Source organism: Aquila chrysaetos, chromosome 10 (genome assembly GCF_900496995.4).
Source record: "Aquila chrysaetos chrysaetos chromosome 10, bAquChr1.4, whole genome shotgun sequence".
Classification (NCBI taxonomy): Eukaryota; Metazoa; Chordata; class Aves; order Accipitriformes; family Accipitridae; genus Aquila; species Aquila chrysaetos.
Window position 1 is genome coordinate 36,940,456 of NC_044013.1, and position 12,978 is coordinate 36,953,433.

The 12,978-nt window shown below is 37.2% G+C and overlaps 1 protein-coding gene across 1 annotated transcript in view; it reads left to right on the top strand.

Moving 5' to 3' along the window:
• LOC115347143 (CGRP receptor component) overlaps nucleotides 1–12,978 on the top strand; it is a 33,914-nt gene that overhangs the window by 17,502 nt on the left and 3,434 nt on the right. The window contains exon 5 of the mRNA XM_030028181.1: nucleotides 5,955–6,012. Within this exon, the coding sequence (XP_029884041.1) occupies nucleotides 5,955–6,012 (58 nt within the window). The remainder of the gene's footprint in view (nucleotides 1–5,954; nucleotides 6,013–12,978) is intronic.

The window sequence follows — 12,978 nt, forward strand, 5'->3', positions numbered from 1 at the left end:
TAGTTGGTCATTTCTCTGTGTCTTTGGATTAAATCTCTATGTAAATAAAAGAAATGCATTGCTTAAATCATAATTATATAATGTTAATATGTCTAAAGATTATTATTTTTTAGCATCAATTAGTGTTCATAATTTCTAGAACCCTGTAACACTACATAAGCACCTTCAGATGAAATATGTCATTTATGTAGCTTTTGGTATTTTGTACCCTGCTGCTAATTCCTTTTTGATGTCCTGAGTAATTTTTCCAGTAGGGAACTTTGCAGATCAAAAACAGGCATGAAATTTTTCAGATAACACATTTTAATTACTTACTTGCAAATTATCTCTCATTCTTCTATACCCATTTTAAAAACTGCAAATACTCTGAATGATACCATCTTTGCTGAAATAATGCTTTTGAGATCCATTTGTCCCGACTGTAAAACTTCTATCTATTCCCTAATGAGTTATAGTAATGTTAATGGCTTATAAGCAGAAAGTCTTTGAGAGGTGACCTTTTTTTATTGTGTCCTGTATTTCTTGTCTTCAGGAAACATGAACAGTTTCACTAATTGATTGTTTTAGTCACAATGTACAATTGGTTTTAATCTATTTCTGTTGTTAACCTGCTCTGCCAGTAATCTTTCTGTGATAAACATGATGGAGCTCTGCCTGTTTTAAAATAGTTCTGGATAAATAAGATTTGCATTCTTTAGCACAGGCATGATATGGCTTTGGCTATTTGATCCTGTTTATTTGGCTCTGAAGTTTTGTCAGCAACAAATTGTAAAGATACTACTTTGAAAAACAAGAATATGAGAAAATTTATCTTATGTGTTCTTTTTTAAAAGTCAAATAGTATGTTTTGTCTGGAGATGTGGTGGAGCTATAGGATTGGCTTAGGATATGTGTTGCTGCAAAAGTGAAGAAAGACTTGTTTGAAAAGGCTCTGATCTCAGAAGTGGCATGTGACTGTACAGTGCAGTGAGAAACTTGTATGAAGTATGAATTCATTAAACAGTGAACATAAGTGTCTCTTTTTAAGTAGGGCTTTGGGAGGAAGGGGTAGTGTTTTACAAGTAGATATCCTCATAGCTCTCCTGTGAGAGCTGAAAATGTTTTCTCTGTTTTAGATGTCTGGAAACTGAGGCACAGGCACGTGCTTGGCCAGGGACCATAAAGCAAATAACATTGAAAGCCAGGACCAGAGTGCCAGCTTCTGCACCTCCGTCAAGTGCTCCAGGCACTGAACCAGGCAGTTTCCTAGCTCTTGAGGAAAAAGCACTAAATCTGTCATATAGTCATTCAGATGAATTGGCCAGATTTTTGTACACTGAAGATGTTATTTAATATTCTTTACCCAGCTCTGTTAGGACTTTTGCTTTTATGGCAAAAAATGCAAAGGTGAGGTTCTTCTCTCATTTATTCGTTAAATGACCTGCTCTCAATTTTAATTTTGGTCTAAAGGATTTCAGTATTTGCCTCCTGTCAATATTAAGGTTTTATTTCTCTCCTTTCATTACTTATGACAGTAGTAAATGGCAGCAGTTATAAATACCTTATCTTTTTGACAACAAAGCAGCCAACAGTGATGCTCTCAGTTCAGTGTTAAATTCAGCCACGCTTTTACAGCTGCCAAATAGATATAAGCGATTAGCATGCGAAAACAAAGGATGTGTATTCACCACTTCCCACCAATGGAAACATACTTGGCTTTCATCCTTGCGTCTCCAAAACCAAAGCAATCTAATAAATCTGGCTAACCAAGCTATTTCTGATTCCTTTGTGTGGTCTGTAAAATCACAGTATTCAGAATTTAAGACCAAACCCTGTGCTGCCAAGGGGTTGTTAACAGGAGAGGGAGGAAAAATGTAAACAGTTACTCTGCAGGAGGGAAGAGGGAATGTAGTCACTACAGTGGGAATTGCCTTTAAATACTAATTTGTACCGTAATTGACACAAAGGACCTTCTCCCCAGCATCCTCCTGTATTTTTGCAGCCTGGATGTGCCTTACACTACATGAATGCAAGGACAGATCCTTTTCGGGGCACTACAAAATCTCCAAGAGGAAGGAGGAGGTCTGGCCAGGGGCTGTGACCATACGGTCCTTTTCAGCATTATTCAGTGGAGCCTTCAGAGAATAGAGCAACGTCTGCTGCAGTGTGCTGTCTCAAGGGCCTTTCCTTTTCTCCTCCGAGACCACATCTCTTGCCTATTCTTACACCTCCAAAACCCAATGCCTTTAAAGCAGTCACTGCTTGATCATTCCCCTTCAGCATTACTGTCTGTAAAATGGGAATAGTGATCCTTACTACTTTATACAAGACACACAAATAAGGTGGGCAAGCTCGAGGAACTAATTTGATAATTGGTGTTTCTTAGAAAACACTTCGAAACCACTGATAAAATACTTGCTGTAGGAACTTATTTAGGCACTTTTTTTTTTTTTTTTAAGGAGTAGGTTGATGGCCCTGCTTGGAAGGGCAAATGCTGATATGCAGGTAGAAATATCTTCCTGTTCTTCAGCAAAAATAATCTTTTAGCTGTGAAATCTGAAACTGATGTGAAATCTGCCACACTTGTTGGCATTTATCCAAATGCCAAATGTTACTTTATTGCAAGCTTTTTCTGAAGACTGAGAAAAATCTTCTGATGTGGTTCTGTAGAAGTAGAAAAGAAGATTAAAAGGATAGGGTGGCACCCAAAATGTTTGAGCTCATTTTTTAAACAGACATTTTGAACAGTTCTGTGGTTGAGTAAAAAGGAGTTTTCTTTTTTTTTTTTCTCCTCTATTAAAGTCCTAATTCCTTATCCCCTTTTCCAATTTTGAAACTTGGAGAGGAAAAAAAATAGGTACATTTGTAAAGTAAATGTAAATTCAAGATGTTGAATTTTTAATGGTAAATGAATATATAGGAGGATTTCTTGGAGCCTTCTGTTGTGAATTGTTAATATTTCATGAATGCCGCATTTTAAAATTGCAAGCTTTTCTTTTGAAGTTGAAAGTCATGGTTAGAATTATTTTCCAGCATTTTAAAAAAAGGATGGCAGAATGGCTCAGGGACTAGGTGGAACAATTAAAAACTTTTCTTTTTTAGGATTTTGGTTTTGTCACCAGCAGGCTGGGTCTAAAAATAACAGTGTGTCATTTCTTTGAAGCTGTTTTCAGTTCTTTAGGACTGTGAATACACGTCAGTAAACCCCCTGGTATAATGAAACTTTATGTTTGGTATCAGCAAAGCTGTTGTCTTTACTGAGCCACACTCTCCCATAGTCCTATTCCCATCACTAAGTCACTTGCAATCATGGACCTTTTAGCTGAAGAGGGTCTGTTAGATCATCCAATCTGTGGTAATACAGGATTTTTCCTTCAGGAGACATCAGCCAGGAAAATTTTATGCTAGTGCTGCTCATTTGGCATGTTCAGTGGATAAATAAAGGGTCTTATTCTCTTTGGGTGTCAGCTGCCTGCTGCCTTAGGTATTAAATTCAGTCTCTTGACACGTATACACGTGTGCATGTACACACCAGAGCAGTTAATTGCCTGTCAAAGGCTTCTCCTGAGAAGTGTAAGCACCTCGGTCTTTGAACATGTACCGGTGCACATACATGAATGATAAAGTATTGAAGTGCCTGACAATGTTATAAACTGTTAGCTGGCATTAGATTTCAAGGGCAGCCAGTGTTGGAGGCCGTTTGAAATGAGGTGGTATCACTGAAGTATATCCAGACACAGAGACATTGACCTGCTGGTTGTAAACGCCTGCATGGGAGAGATCTGTGTTCTCTTGAAAGCTGTAAGGTTTCCTTTCTAAACCACCCACAGGTCCAATAAACTAGGGAAAAACTCTTCAGAATCAGTTTAAATATGCATTAAAGATGCACTTTAAATAATAATAAATTCCAAGCTTTAGTTCTTCAAAATTGTAGTTCACTACTATATCGCAGACTGGAAGATCATGCATGTTAAGTGTCACTTCTCACTTTAATGCATGAATGTGCGCAATAAAGATGTGCTGCGTAAACATAGATGGCTGCTAGGAGAGGCTGTATGTCAAGTAATCATAGAATCATAGAATTGTTTGGGTTGGAAAAGACCTTTAAGATCATCGAGTCCAACCGTTAACCTAGCACTGCCAAGTGTAATAATCATTCAAGATTCCCCCACCCCCCAAAATGTACGTTCAAGTTCCTTTATTCATTGTATCTATTATTATTATACTTTAATTGTATGCTTTTATTTTAAAAGTGCATTTGTTACTGTTTTCATACGCCCTTTTAAACATCTGGTTTATCTTTAGGAGTGTTGTATTATTGCGCTTTTCTGTTCTAAAACACAAAGATCGGCTCAGATCATTAGCCATGCTGCTATTATGTGGTCAATGTTAATGTTTTGAGCTTCTGAAATTAATGAAATACGCATTACTGGCATATGACAGCTGTTTTTTACTTTGGTTTTAGAATTATTTGTATTTAAGTAGGGTATAAAATTAATAATTTTTGGCTGCAGAGCTATTGCGTAAATGTTGTGAATTGAATTTAATGAACATACTTGTTTGATCACATCTTCCAAAAGAAAAAAAAAAAAGGCTTTTTAAATGTCAATGAATTTTTTTCCCTCATACCCCTTTTTTTTCTATTTTAATGATCAACATGTTTAAATGGACATTTGTGGGATCTCATAATTTCTTGATGAGAAAGTAGAGCTAATAGCTGTCTGGTTAAAATGAATCCAGAAGAACAGTGAGGCTGGGTGAGCCTGATGATGGTTCTGAATGTATCAGGAATTTTGCTACTGGCTTCAGTGGTGCTAAACCAGTCCCTCTGAATATTAAACTGTTTTGTGTTTTAAGTACCAAAGTCAGACAAGTTTTACTGACTTCTCCTCCTTGTAGGCAAAGGAGAATGGAATTTGAACTATTAAAAATACAGGTGCAACACAGTTCATATCTGAAGTCAAACCAAAAGAAGTTAATATTGATTGAAGTGCTTTTGTGCTAAAGGCATAGGACTGCAAATCTGAATGCATAGAATCGCTTTCTGTCTGCTTTAGAGCGTGAACAGTATTTGATTTTTTGTTAATTAATGAATTATCTTGTCTTTTAAACCACAATAAGTGACCCTACTTTTACAGCTCAGGCACTGACTGAGGGTGGTGGGTTTTTTTTTGGCATTTTGTGTGTCTTTGGTACCTTGCTGCTGGTGGTCATGCCAGTCTTCATGGGACTGTGCAGTGAACCAAGTCAAGAACAACCCAGGGAAAAGAGGTTGGTTATCTTCACAGTCCAGCTCAGTCCCCCACCTGGTTTGCTGCATGGTGCCCAACGGTTGTAGAAACACGACGGAAAGGTAGATTTGCATGGGAACAGAGATGAAGATATATTTTTGCCCAAATATATGTGTGTAAAATACAGCCTCAGCCCACTGTAATAAAGTGTGAAAAAATGCATTGGCTCAAACCGTGTGGGTTGCAGAGAGTATATGTGACAAGTGGTTTCAAGCTGATTTTTTTTTTAACTTTGCATTTGCAATGGGCTAAGAGAATAAACAAGTTATTGCCATTTGGCTGATGGATTGTAACTTCTTAGGTATGATAATTGTTCTTGTGGTTGTGTGTTCATAGCAAAAGAGTCTGTGATCTTTGACGAGTTGTTTAGCATTTCTGTACAGCTTTTAACGAAGCAACGGTGCTTGTTAATGCTTGTACAGTAATGATCTAAGGGTCTCTGCCTTGCCACCTTAGACTAGAGGTGGCAACAGCACTATGTCTAAACACATAAGAAAGTACTGTATTTAAAATATCCAAATTATCATGGCAATTAAACCCCACTGCAAACCCAGTCAGAATTATTCTTGGCAGTGGCGTTTCATCCCTAAATTACCAGGAATGTATTTGCATCTTACCAGTCATTTGAGGAGATCCTCAAATTATACAGTAATGCAGATTGTTTTACGCTTTGCTTTTAAACAGGGCAGAAAAGCTCCAGTTGCTTAACCACAGGCCTGTGACGGCAGTTGAAATACAGCTGGTAAGTAACAATGCTCCTGTCTGTTCAAAGCTTAAATGAAAGCAGCTTTAACCTTGAAGATCAATTGAATAATTACTTTCTCATGGTCAGTGATTGAATGTATCCTTTTATGCACATCTTTACATTCATGGTTTCGAATCCACTCTGCTTCCTCTCTGAGAGCTCCTTAGAGACTTGCCCATCTTTCTCTCAGACAGACTCTCCACTTCTGTTTGCTTCAGTGTCACATAGTGAAAATGCCCAATGCAGTCATTAAAGGTTAGTTACAGTATTGCAACTAAGAATATATTTAACCTGAGTCTTTTTGCTGCGGCTCTGTAATCAAGTACTTCACTTTTTGACAGCCGTGATGATGTGATTGTTTTGATGGCAGGGTTTTATGTTATAGTAAAATCAAACACACTAAAAAGGAATGAGTAATGACTGATCTGGAATTTTGACCAGTGGTGCAGGATGACACATGGATATAAACAGACTTTCTGACAGAAAGCGGCCGTTGTCAGTGTGTTAAGCATAATTCTGATGTAAAGAGGGATTGTTGCTAAATAGAAATAGATGGTTATATTCTCTGAAGTTTCTCCTTAGGAATACGAAGTCCTGTGGTAATAGAGAGAGTCTTATAATAAGGATATTCTTTTAATAAGGATCTCTTACGTTGAGAACATCTGTTTACAATCTTATCCTGAAACCAAACTGTGTAGTAACGGGATCATATTTTGCTGCAAAAAAGGGAAGGATTAAAGAGGTACAAGTAGGACTATTTTTCTTTCATAGCCAAGGAGTAGACATTATAATGCTGAAGGCATCTCATAAAAGAATGCTTCTAGCTGAGGAATTAATGCTGTGTTTTGTGATTGAAGAGATCAGTGTCGATCATCAACCGAACCAAGAGCATTAAGGCTTCATGAGCTTTGCTTAGGAAGTTAGTCATAAGCGATGATGTGGAGCCCGTCTCATACCTTTGTTAGCTTCATGTGCTTAGACACAGATTTATAATATTCCCATATAGGCCATATATGGTTGAAATTACCCTACCTAGTTCCTCATTATCTTACCTATCCATAAAATATTGAAAGTAGTTTTGCTCCTGTGTCATGTTTTAAAGTCCAGGAGGTAAGTATAAGAAATTTTGGCCTTTATATATTAGAAGTCAGGTTTCTGTAGAGTGTTCCACTTTAGATTATTCCAAGGTTTGTGACGTCAAAGTTGGATAAAACTCATTGCTAAAGCTTTCAGATAGAAGATTTGAGTTCAGTGTCCATCCATTATTGATACGTAACCCTTCTCTAATGATCAAAAGCAACATGTTAAAAATGTAATATTTATACATTTGGGAACTAGCCTGAAGTTGTATCGTCATGGAAGTATTGGGGATGCAGTTACTTCTGTTCCATTGCAATACTCCTGTAATTCCCAGGGCATGTTTCTCCAAAACTAGTATTACAGTAATCTAAGTTAACTGGATTGTTAAGATTGTGTTAAATTAAGCCTCCCCAAAATTGCAGTACATTTACTCTTTCATCAAAGCACATCAAAGTCTTTTGAGCTCAATAACTGCTAGGAAACTGCAGGCCATTTTCGTTAGTGAAATACAGAGACTAGGAGCCATAGCAAGGAAATGATTTTGCTGTTCGATTGCTGTCTTGAATCATTTTGGTTTTAGGTGAGGACAGGGGAAAGAGATTGTAGCAGTGCAGCGTCCTCGAACACACGAAACCTCTGTCTTCTCTGAGCATCTTTGAGTATAAAATAATGCAGAGCAGTGGAGGCTACCAGCATTTTCTTCTTTGATGTCAGTAGGGAGATTACCCATACAGAGATTTCATGCAGGCAAGTCAATTCACTGTAGTCAATGGATGAGAGACAACCTACAGAGAAGTAAATACTATGTCTGAAATTGCCTTGATTCTCTTTTCATTGAACTTGCCCCTGCCACTCAAAGCTTTTGAGTTGCTCCTGGAATTGAATCAGAAATAAATGATGATGAAAACTTCTGACTACTTCATATAATGTAGGCAAATCAATTGTCTCTCACTTGCTCAAATGGTTTTGGTCTCAAACTTTTGCTCAGTGCTGCCTGTCCATGGAATGGAGTCAAATTTATCTGATAGGCTTTTAATAGCTGATGTGAGAGGATGGTTGTATTTACTACTGCTTGTTGCTTTTTTGCCTTTCCAGCTTTTTGGATTTTTACTTTCCTTCCATAAAATTCCCTGTCTTTAGTTGTATGCAAACAATAAATCAATTCTGATAAAATCATATTTAAGCTAAAAAGCAAATTTATGTTGTGATCTTTTGATCTCAAGGTTTTTTGTAAGTCTTTATGCATAAATTGCTGTAATTGTTCATATTTGTCTTTTCTGGACTGTGTGCCAGGATTTATTTTCAAACAACAATAGCAACAAAAGGAGCATGAAATTCTAATTCATATCCCACAGGGTAAAACACTGTACACATTGCAGCTATCTTGACCTCCTGTTTTAATCTTTAACATATGTTGTTCCTGGCTCAGTGATCCACAAAGGAGGAAAAAAAAAAAAGACAGTGATGTTGATCTAACCATGACAGTGGTCCAGCTTTACTTAATGCTGAACCGTGATGGGTTTGAAGATTAAGCATCATCTTTTCTAATGAACAAATTGCTCCACATTCTTCTCTCTGAATGGAAAAGTAGATTTTAATTCTGTGCTTTTTAAAACTAGATTTCCATCTCGGAGAGCTTTGTACCTTATGATATGTGTACTGCATAACCAGCCTGGCAGATTGTCTTTCATTGTTGAATAGAAAATAACAATGTGAAGTATTCTTCTGGAAAATGGAAGATGTTAGAGGATTTAAACATTTTATTTTCCCACTTTGCATACTTGGTTAATTATCTCTGAGGGACATTAATCCAATCATTCAGTCTTTTATTTTATTTCTTTTTTATGTGCTTTTTTTATATCAGCATGTTGGTGCTGAACAATTTCAAATTACTGCTCAAAGGAGGAAGTAGCAGTCATTTTCTCATAAAATATGTACCTCCTACACTGGAGTTAAATTATGTGCTTGATAGCTTTGGAAGTGCTCAGAACCCCTGTTTCCTTTTTTGCAGTAGTTTACTGGTTATTTTTTAAATAGAATTCTTAGCTTATTATTCAAATAAGCAATAGCTTTTAACCCACAGGTTGTTCTGTTCTGTGATGCTGAGGTTTGTTACCCATCAAATATTACTTATCCTTGAGACAGTTTCTCAGTTCTCAGAACTTTTTAGGGTTCTTCAGTGTGGCTTTATTTATTCTTCAACATTTGCAGTGTATTGTTGTGTCTCAGGAGGCTGAATGAAATAAACATTAGCACTGAAAGCTTAAAAGAAGCACAGTGAGGATGATGAGGTCTCATACTTTGCTTTTACTTGGGTAAGCAGAAAAGATAAGGTAATGGTTATAATTAGGGAAAGCATGTTCCTAAAATGTTTGTCCTTGTTTCACTGAGTTAAAAAAAAAAAAAATCTAGACCAGTATGCATGTGTATATATATATATATATCTGTGTTCATATTTTGTACTTACATGTGTACATAGCACTATGAACATACAGATTTGCACATTTATTTTATGAATAAACACTTTAATCTTTGAAATTACCTTGATAGTCAAGCTAGCTGTTACTTTCTGATTTACCTTCTCAATAAATAAAAGCTTCTGAAAAAGACTTTGTCATGAGAATTTATCAGCAGGTTTTAATGTGACTTACTGCTTAATGTAATGCTATTATTATGTTCTGATATGGTAATTATGGTTGTTTTGTTCCTCTGAGAAATTCATACATAGTGCTCAATTAAAAAAAGCTACTGTTAAAATGTGCAGCTGGGAAAGGCTGCATGGTAGTAAAATACTCCACATACACGTTTGTTTAATAAGCACAGCTCTGGTTCCCAGTAGCGGTTATGTTACTGAGCAAGGCATCTGCCAGTGTTTAATTCTGCAGTTGGCGAGTGATTTGTCTTTTCATTCTCTTGTAGCAACATTCAGTGATGGGTGTTGGATGCATGTTTCATTTTGCTGTGTTAGAAAGCCCATGCCTAGATGTATCTGCAGAGGCAGAACAGAATTGGCATCCTTTTCTTAACGTGTTCTCCATTTAGTAAATGTTTGCCTAATTTTAAGCTTAAAGTCCAGTTAAGTTAGACCTCTTGAGTACTTGAAATTAAATCAATACATAAGCTGTGGCTTAACAGCTGTAGGTACAAGGTGCTTAAGAGGTGAAAAATTAGTTATTAGACTTCTAAATAAAGGTAGCATTGCTCTCAAAGGTGAGCAGTACTGTGGCTTCGGCTGCCTTCTGAATATTTTGTATGTATTCTACAGTTCTGAAGATCTGGCTGGTTGTAGCAATAAAGTAAATCAATCAATCAAGAAAGAAGCAAATTTAGGTACTCAGGCTTGAAAAGTGTGTATTAGCTGCAGGAGGAACATGCCTCCTTTTTTTTTAGCTGTAAGAATTTTATGCCAATTAAGTTACCAAATAAAGTTTTCTTGCTTCCTTCCTTGATTCCTTCTTTGGTTGTCTTGTAGATTATATTGTTTAGAGCATTAGCTGAGGGGGGAAATGAAATGTGAAAATTGCTTACTGTATGAACATATTGCAATGAGAGTTTAATGACTAACTGTTACTAGTTTGAGTGAAATAGAAGTTATTATTAAGGCCTGACTTGACTGAGTTGATCTTGACCACGTGGTTGCATTTCATAGAAAATACATACTGTGTATATGTACGAATGACATCGGTATGCTATAACATTTGCTACAAAAACACTGTAGTTATTTTGGGATAGTATAGACTTGAATGCTGAAAAGCAGTAATGGCTTGGGAATTATTTATTACAAGAAGCAGCATAGCTGACATGGCTTACTGCCTTTCCCTTGTGTTCCTTTCAAGAAAATCCTTGCTCTCAGCCCCGAGGAGGAGACATGCTTGTCTTGCTGCACATCAGGGTGCTTTTTATCTATAAATTGTGTTACTGTAACATTGTCCAATTCTGTTATTGCACAAATCCCTGAATATTGAAAATACACAGTTCAGCGGAGCTTTGGTTGATGATACCATACACTTTGCACATGGCATCATCTGTGAGGATAATCTGTTTCCATTTGGTGTGTGTGGCACTGCCAACATAAACATCTTATGTCATATGCTTATTAAGAACATTCGCGTTTTTGTTTTCCTTAGTATAAACTTTGCATTCCTGACTGCTTATGGTTTGAATCTGTTGCTTGAGCAGTTTCAGCCAATTGCAAGAGGTTAGCAAGGCTTTTTGATAGATATTTTTTCATATATTGGTAAAATTCTTGCTGGAAAAGTAGGTACTCGAATACAATTGTTTCTTTTTTGTCTCTTAGGCTTTTTCTTACACATAATTTCTCTTCTGAGCATCATTACATTATTTCCTAGTACTATCAGTAGCAAAAGTATTTTATCTTAAAGTTGTAAATCAGAAGACTCTGCGAACGTCTGTTGAATCTAGAATAAGCCTCTGGGTGACCTTTTGTTTCCCTTGATATCTGTTTTCCTTTAGGACAGTTTCCTTTGTCTCTCTATCTACATGCTCTCTCAAATTTTTTGAATTTTTCCTTTTGGCGTGCTGCTTTGCTGCTTCCTAATTGCTTATGTTTTCATAAGTTGCTGCTCAGGCTGTTTCCCTGAAGAGTGAAAAAATTTGATTTTTATAGTTTATGCTTTTGATCCTTTGAACCCTGGAATAGTATCACAGCAAAATAGCGCTGAAGCATCAACTTGAATAATAAGCTGTCCATCCTGCCAAAGGCAGATTTTTGTCTGTCGGTAGTTCCTGGTGTGAGAGCTGGCAGTGAGGATGCATGGCTCAGAGGCACCGAGAGGTGAGCCCTTGATGAATTTGCTGCAGTATTTTAAGGAATTACCACTTCCCTCTGGCAGAGACTACGGATCTGTCAACCAAAGGGAATTTGGAGCTACATTACCCACTCCTCAGTGCAGTACCTGGCATCTTTCTTTAAAGATGCTTTTCTCAACAGTTTAATGAGACATCAGTTAGAGCACCAAAGCATCTGAAACATGAGAGACTATTTTCTTTCATCAACATTCTGGTAAAGTGTGATTTCTTAAACTGCCAGAGCAACCACCAGAGATCATCTGTCAATGTCCCAAGTCAGATCTGCAGTTTGTCAGTCTTGCGGGCTTCCGTGCTCGCCAGTACAAATGGCATCAACGTGATTGTTCATATTGGGAGTTGGGGCATTACTCTTTCCGCACTGGGGAGCACGTAAGAAGCAGTGATTAGGCACTGGCATAAGTATACTCTGCCTTAAATACAGAAGTTGAGAAGAGTCAATGCTGATCTAGAAATCACTCTCTATTATCTGTTTAAGTTCTGATCAAATCCTTGTGTTTAGCTCTGGCTACCTGAAGCAAGCACCTGAAGGAGAAAGTGTTTGGAGAAGGGAGAGGAGATATATAGGGAGGGATAAAATTTAAATGGGGAAGAGGGTTGGACTTCATGTGATCCAATAAATCAAATCTAAACTAGGCAAGGTGCCATTTTTTTGAAGATCGGAAAGCAGTGGGATGGTAATGAATGCGGGAGACACTGGGTGCTGAGAGATAAATCATTCTGCCTTAAGTGATACTGCCTGTCCAAAGCACATGGGCTTTTTCTTTGTACAGTTCCTGCTGCTATGGGGCTGTCACCTTTAAAATTCAATGTAACAGTAATTAATAACACTATAATCCAGTCCAAAAACCAGGGTGATAATCCTTTTCAAAATTTAATAGCGTAGGTCGTCTATAGAGTGATGGCTTTGTCAGCAGTATTGGCAACAAAGAGTGTATGTACACGCTGTAACGTACTTTATTGTATAATGTTGATGCTCCAAGGTATGCTAGTCAAGCTGCTGAGGTTATCACCTCTGAAATGCAATCTAGCAGGCAATTACTCGATACCACTTCA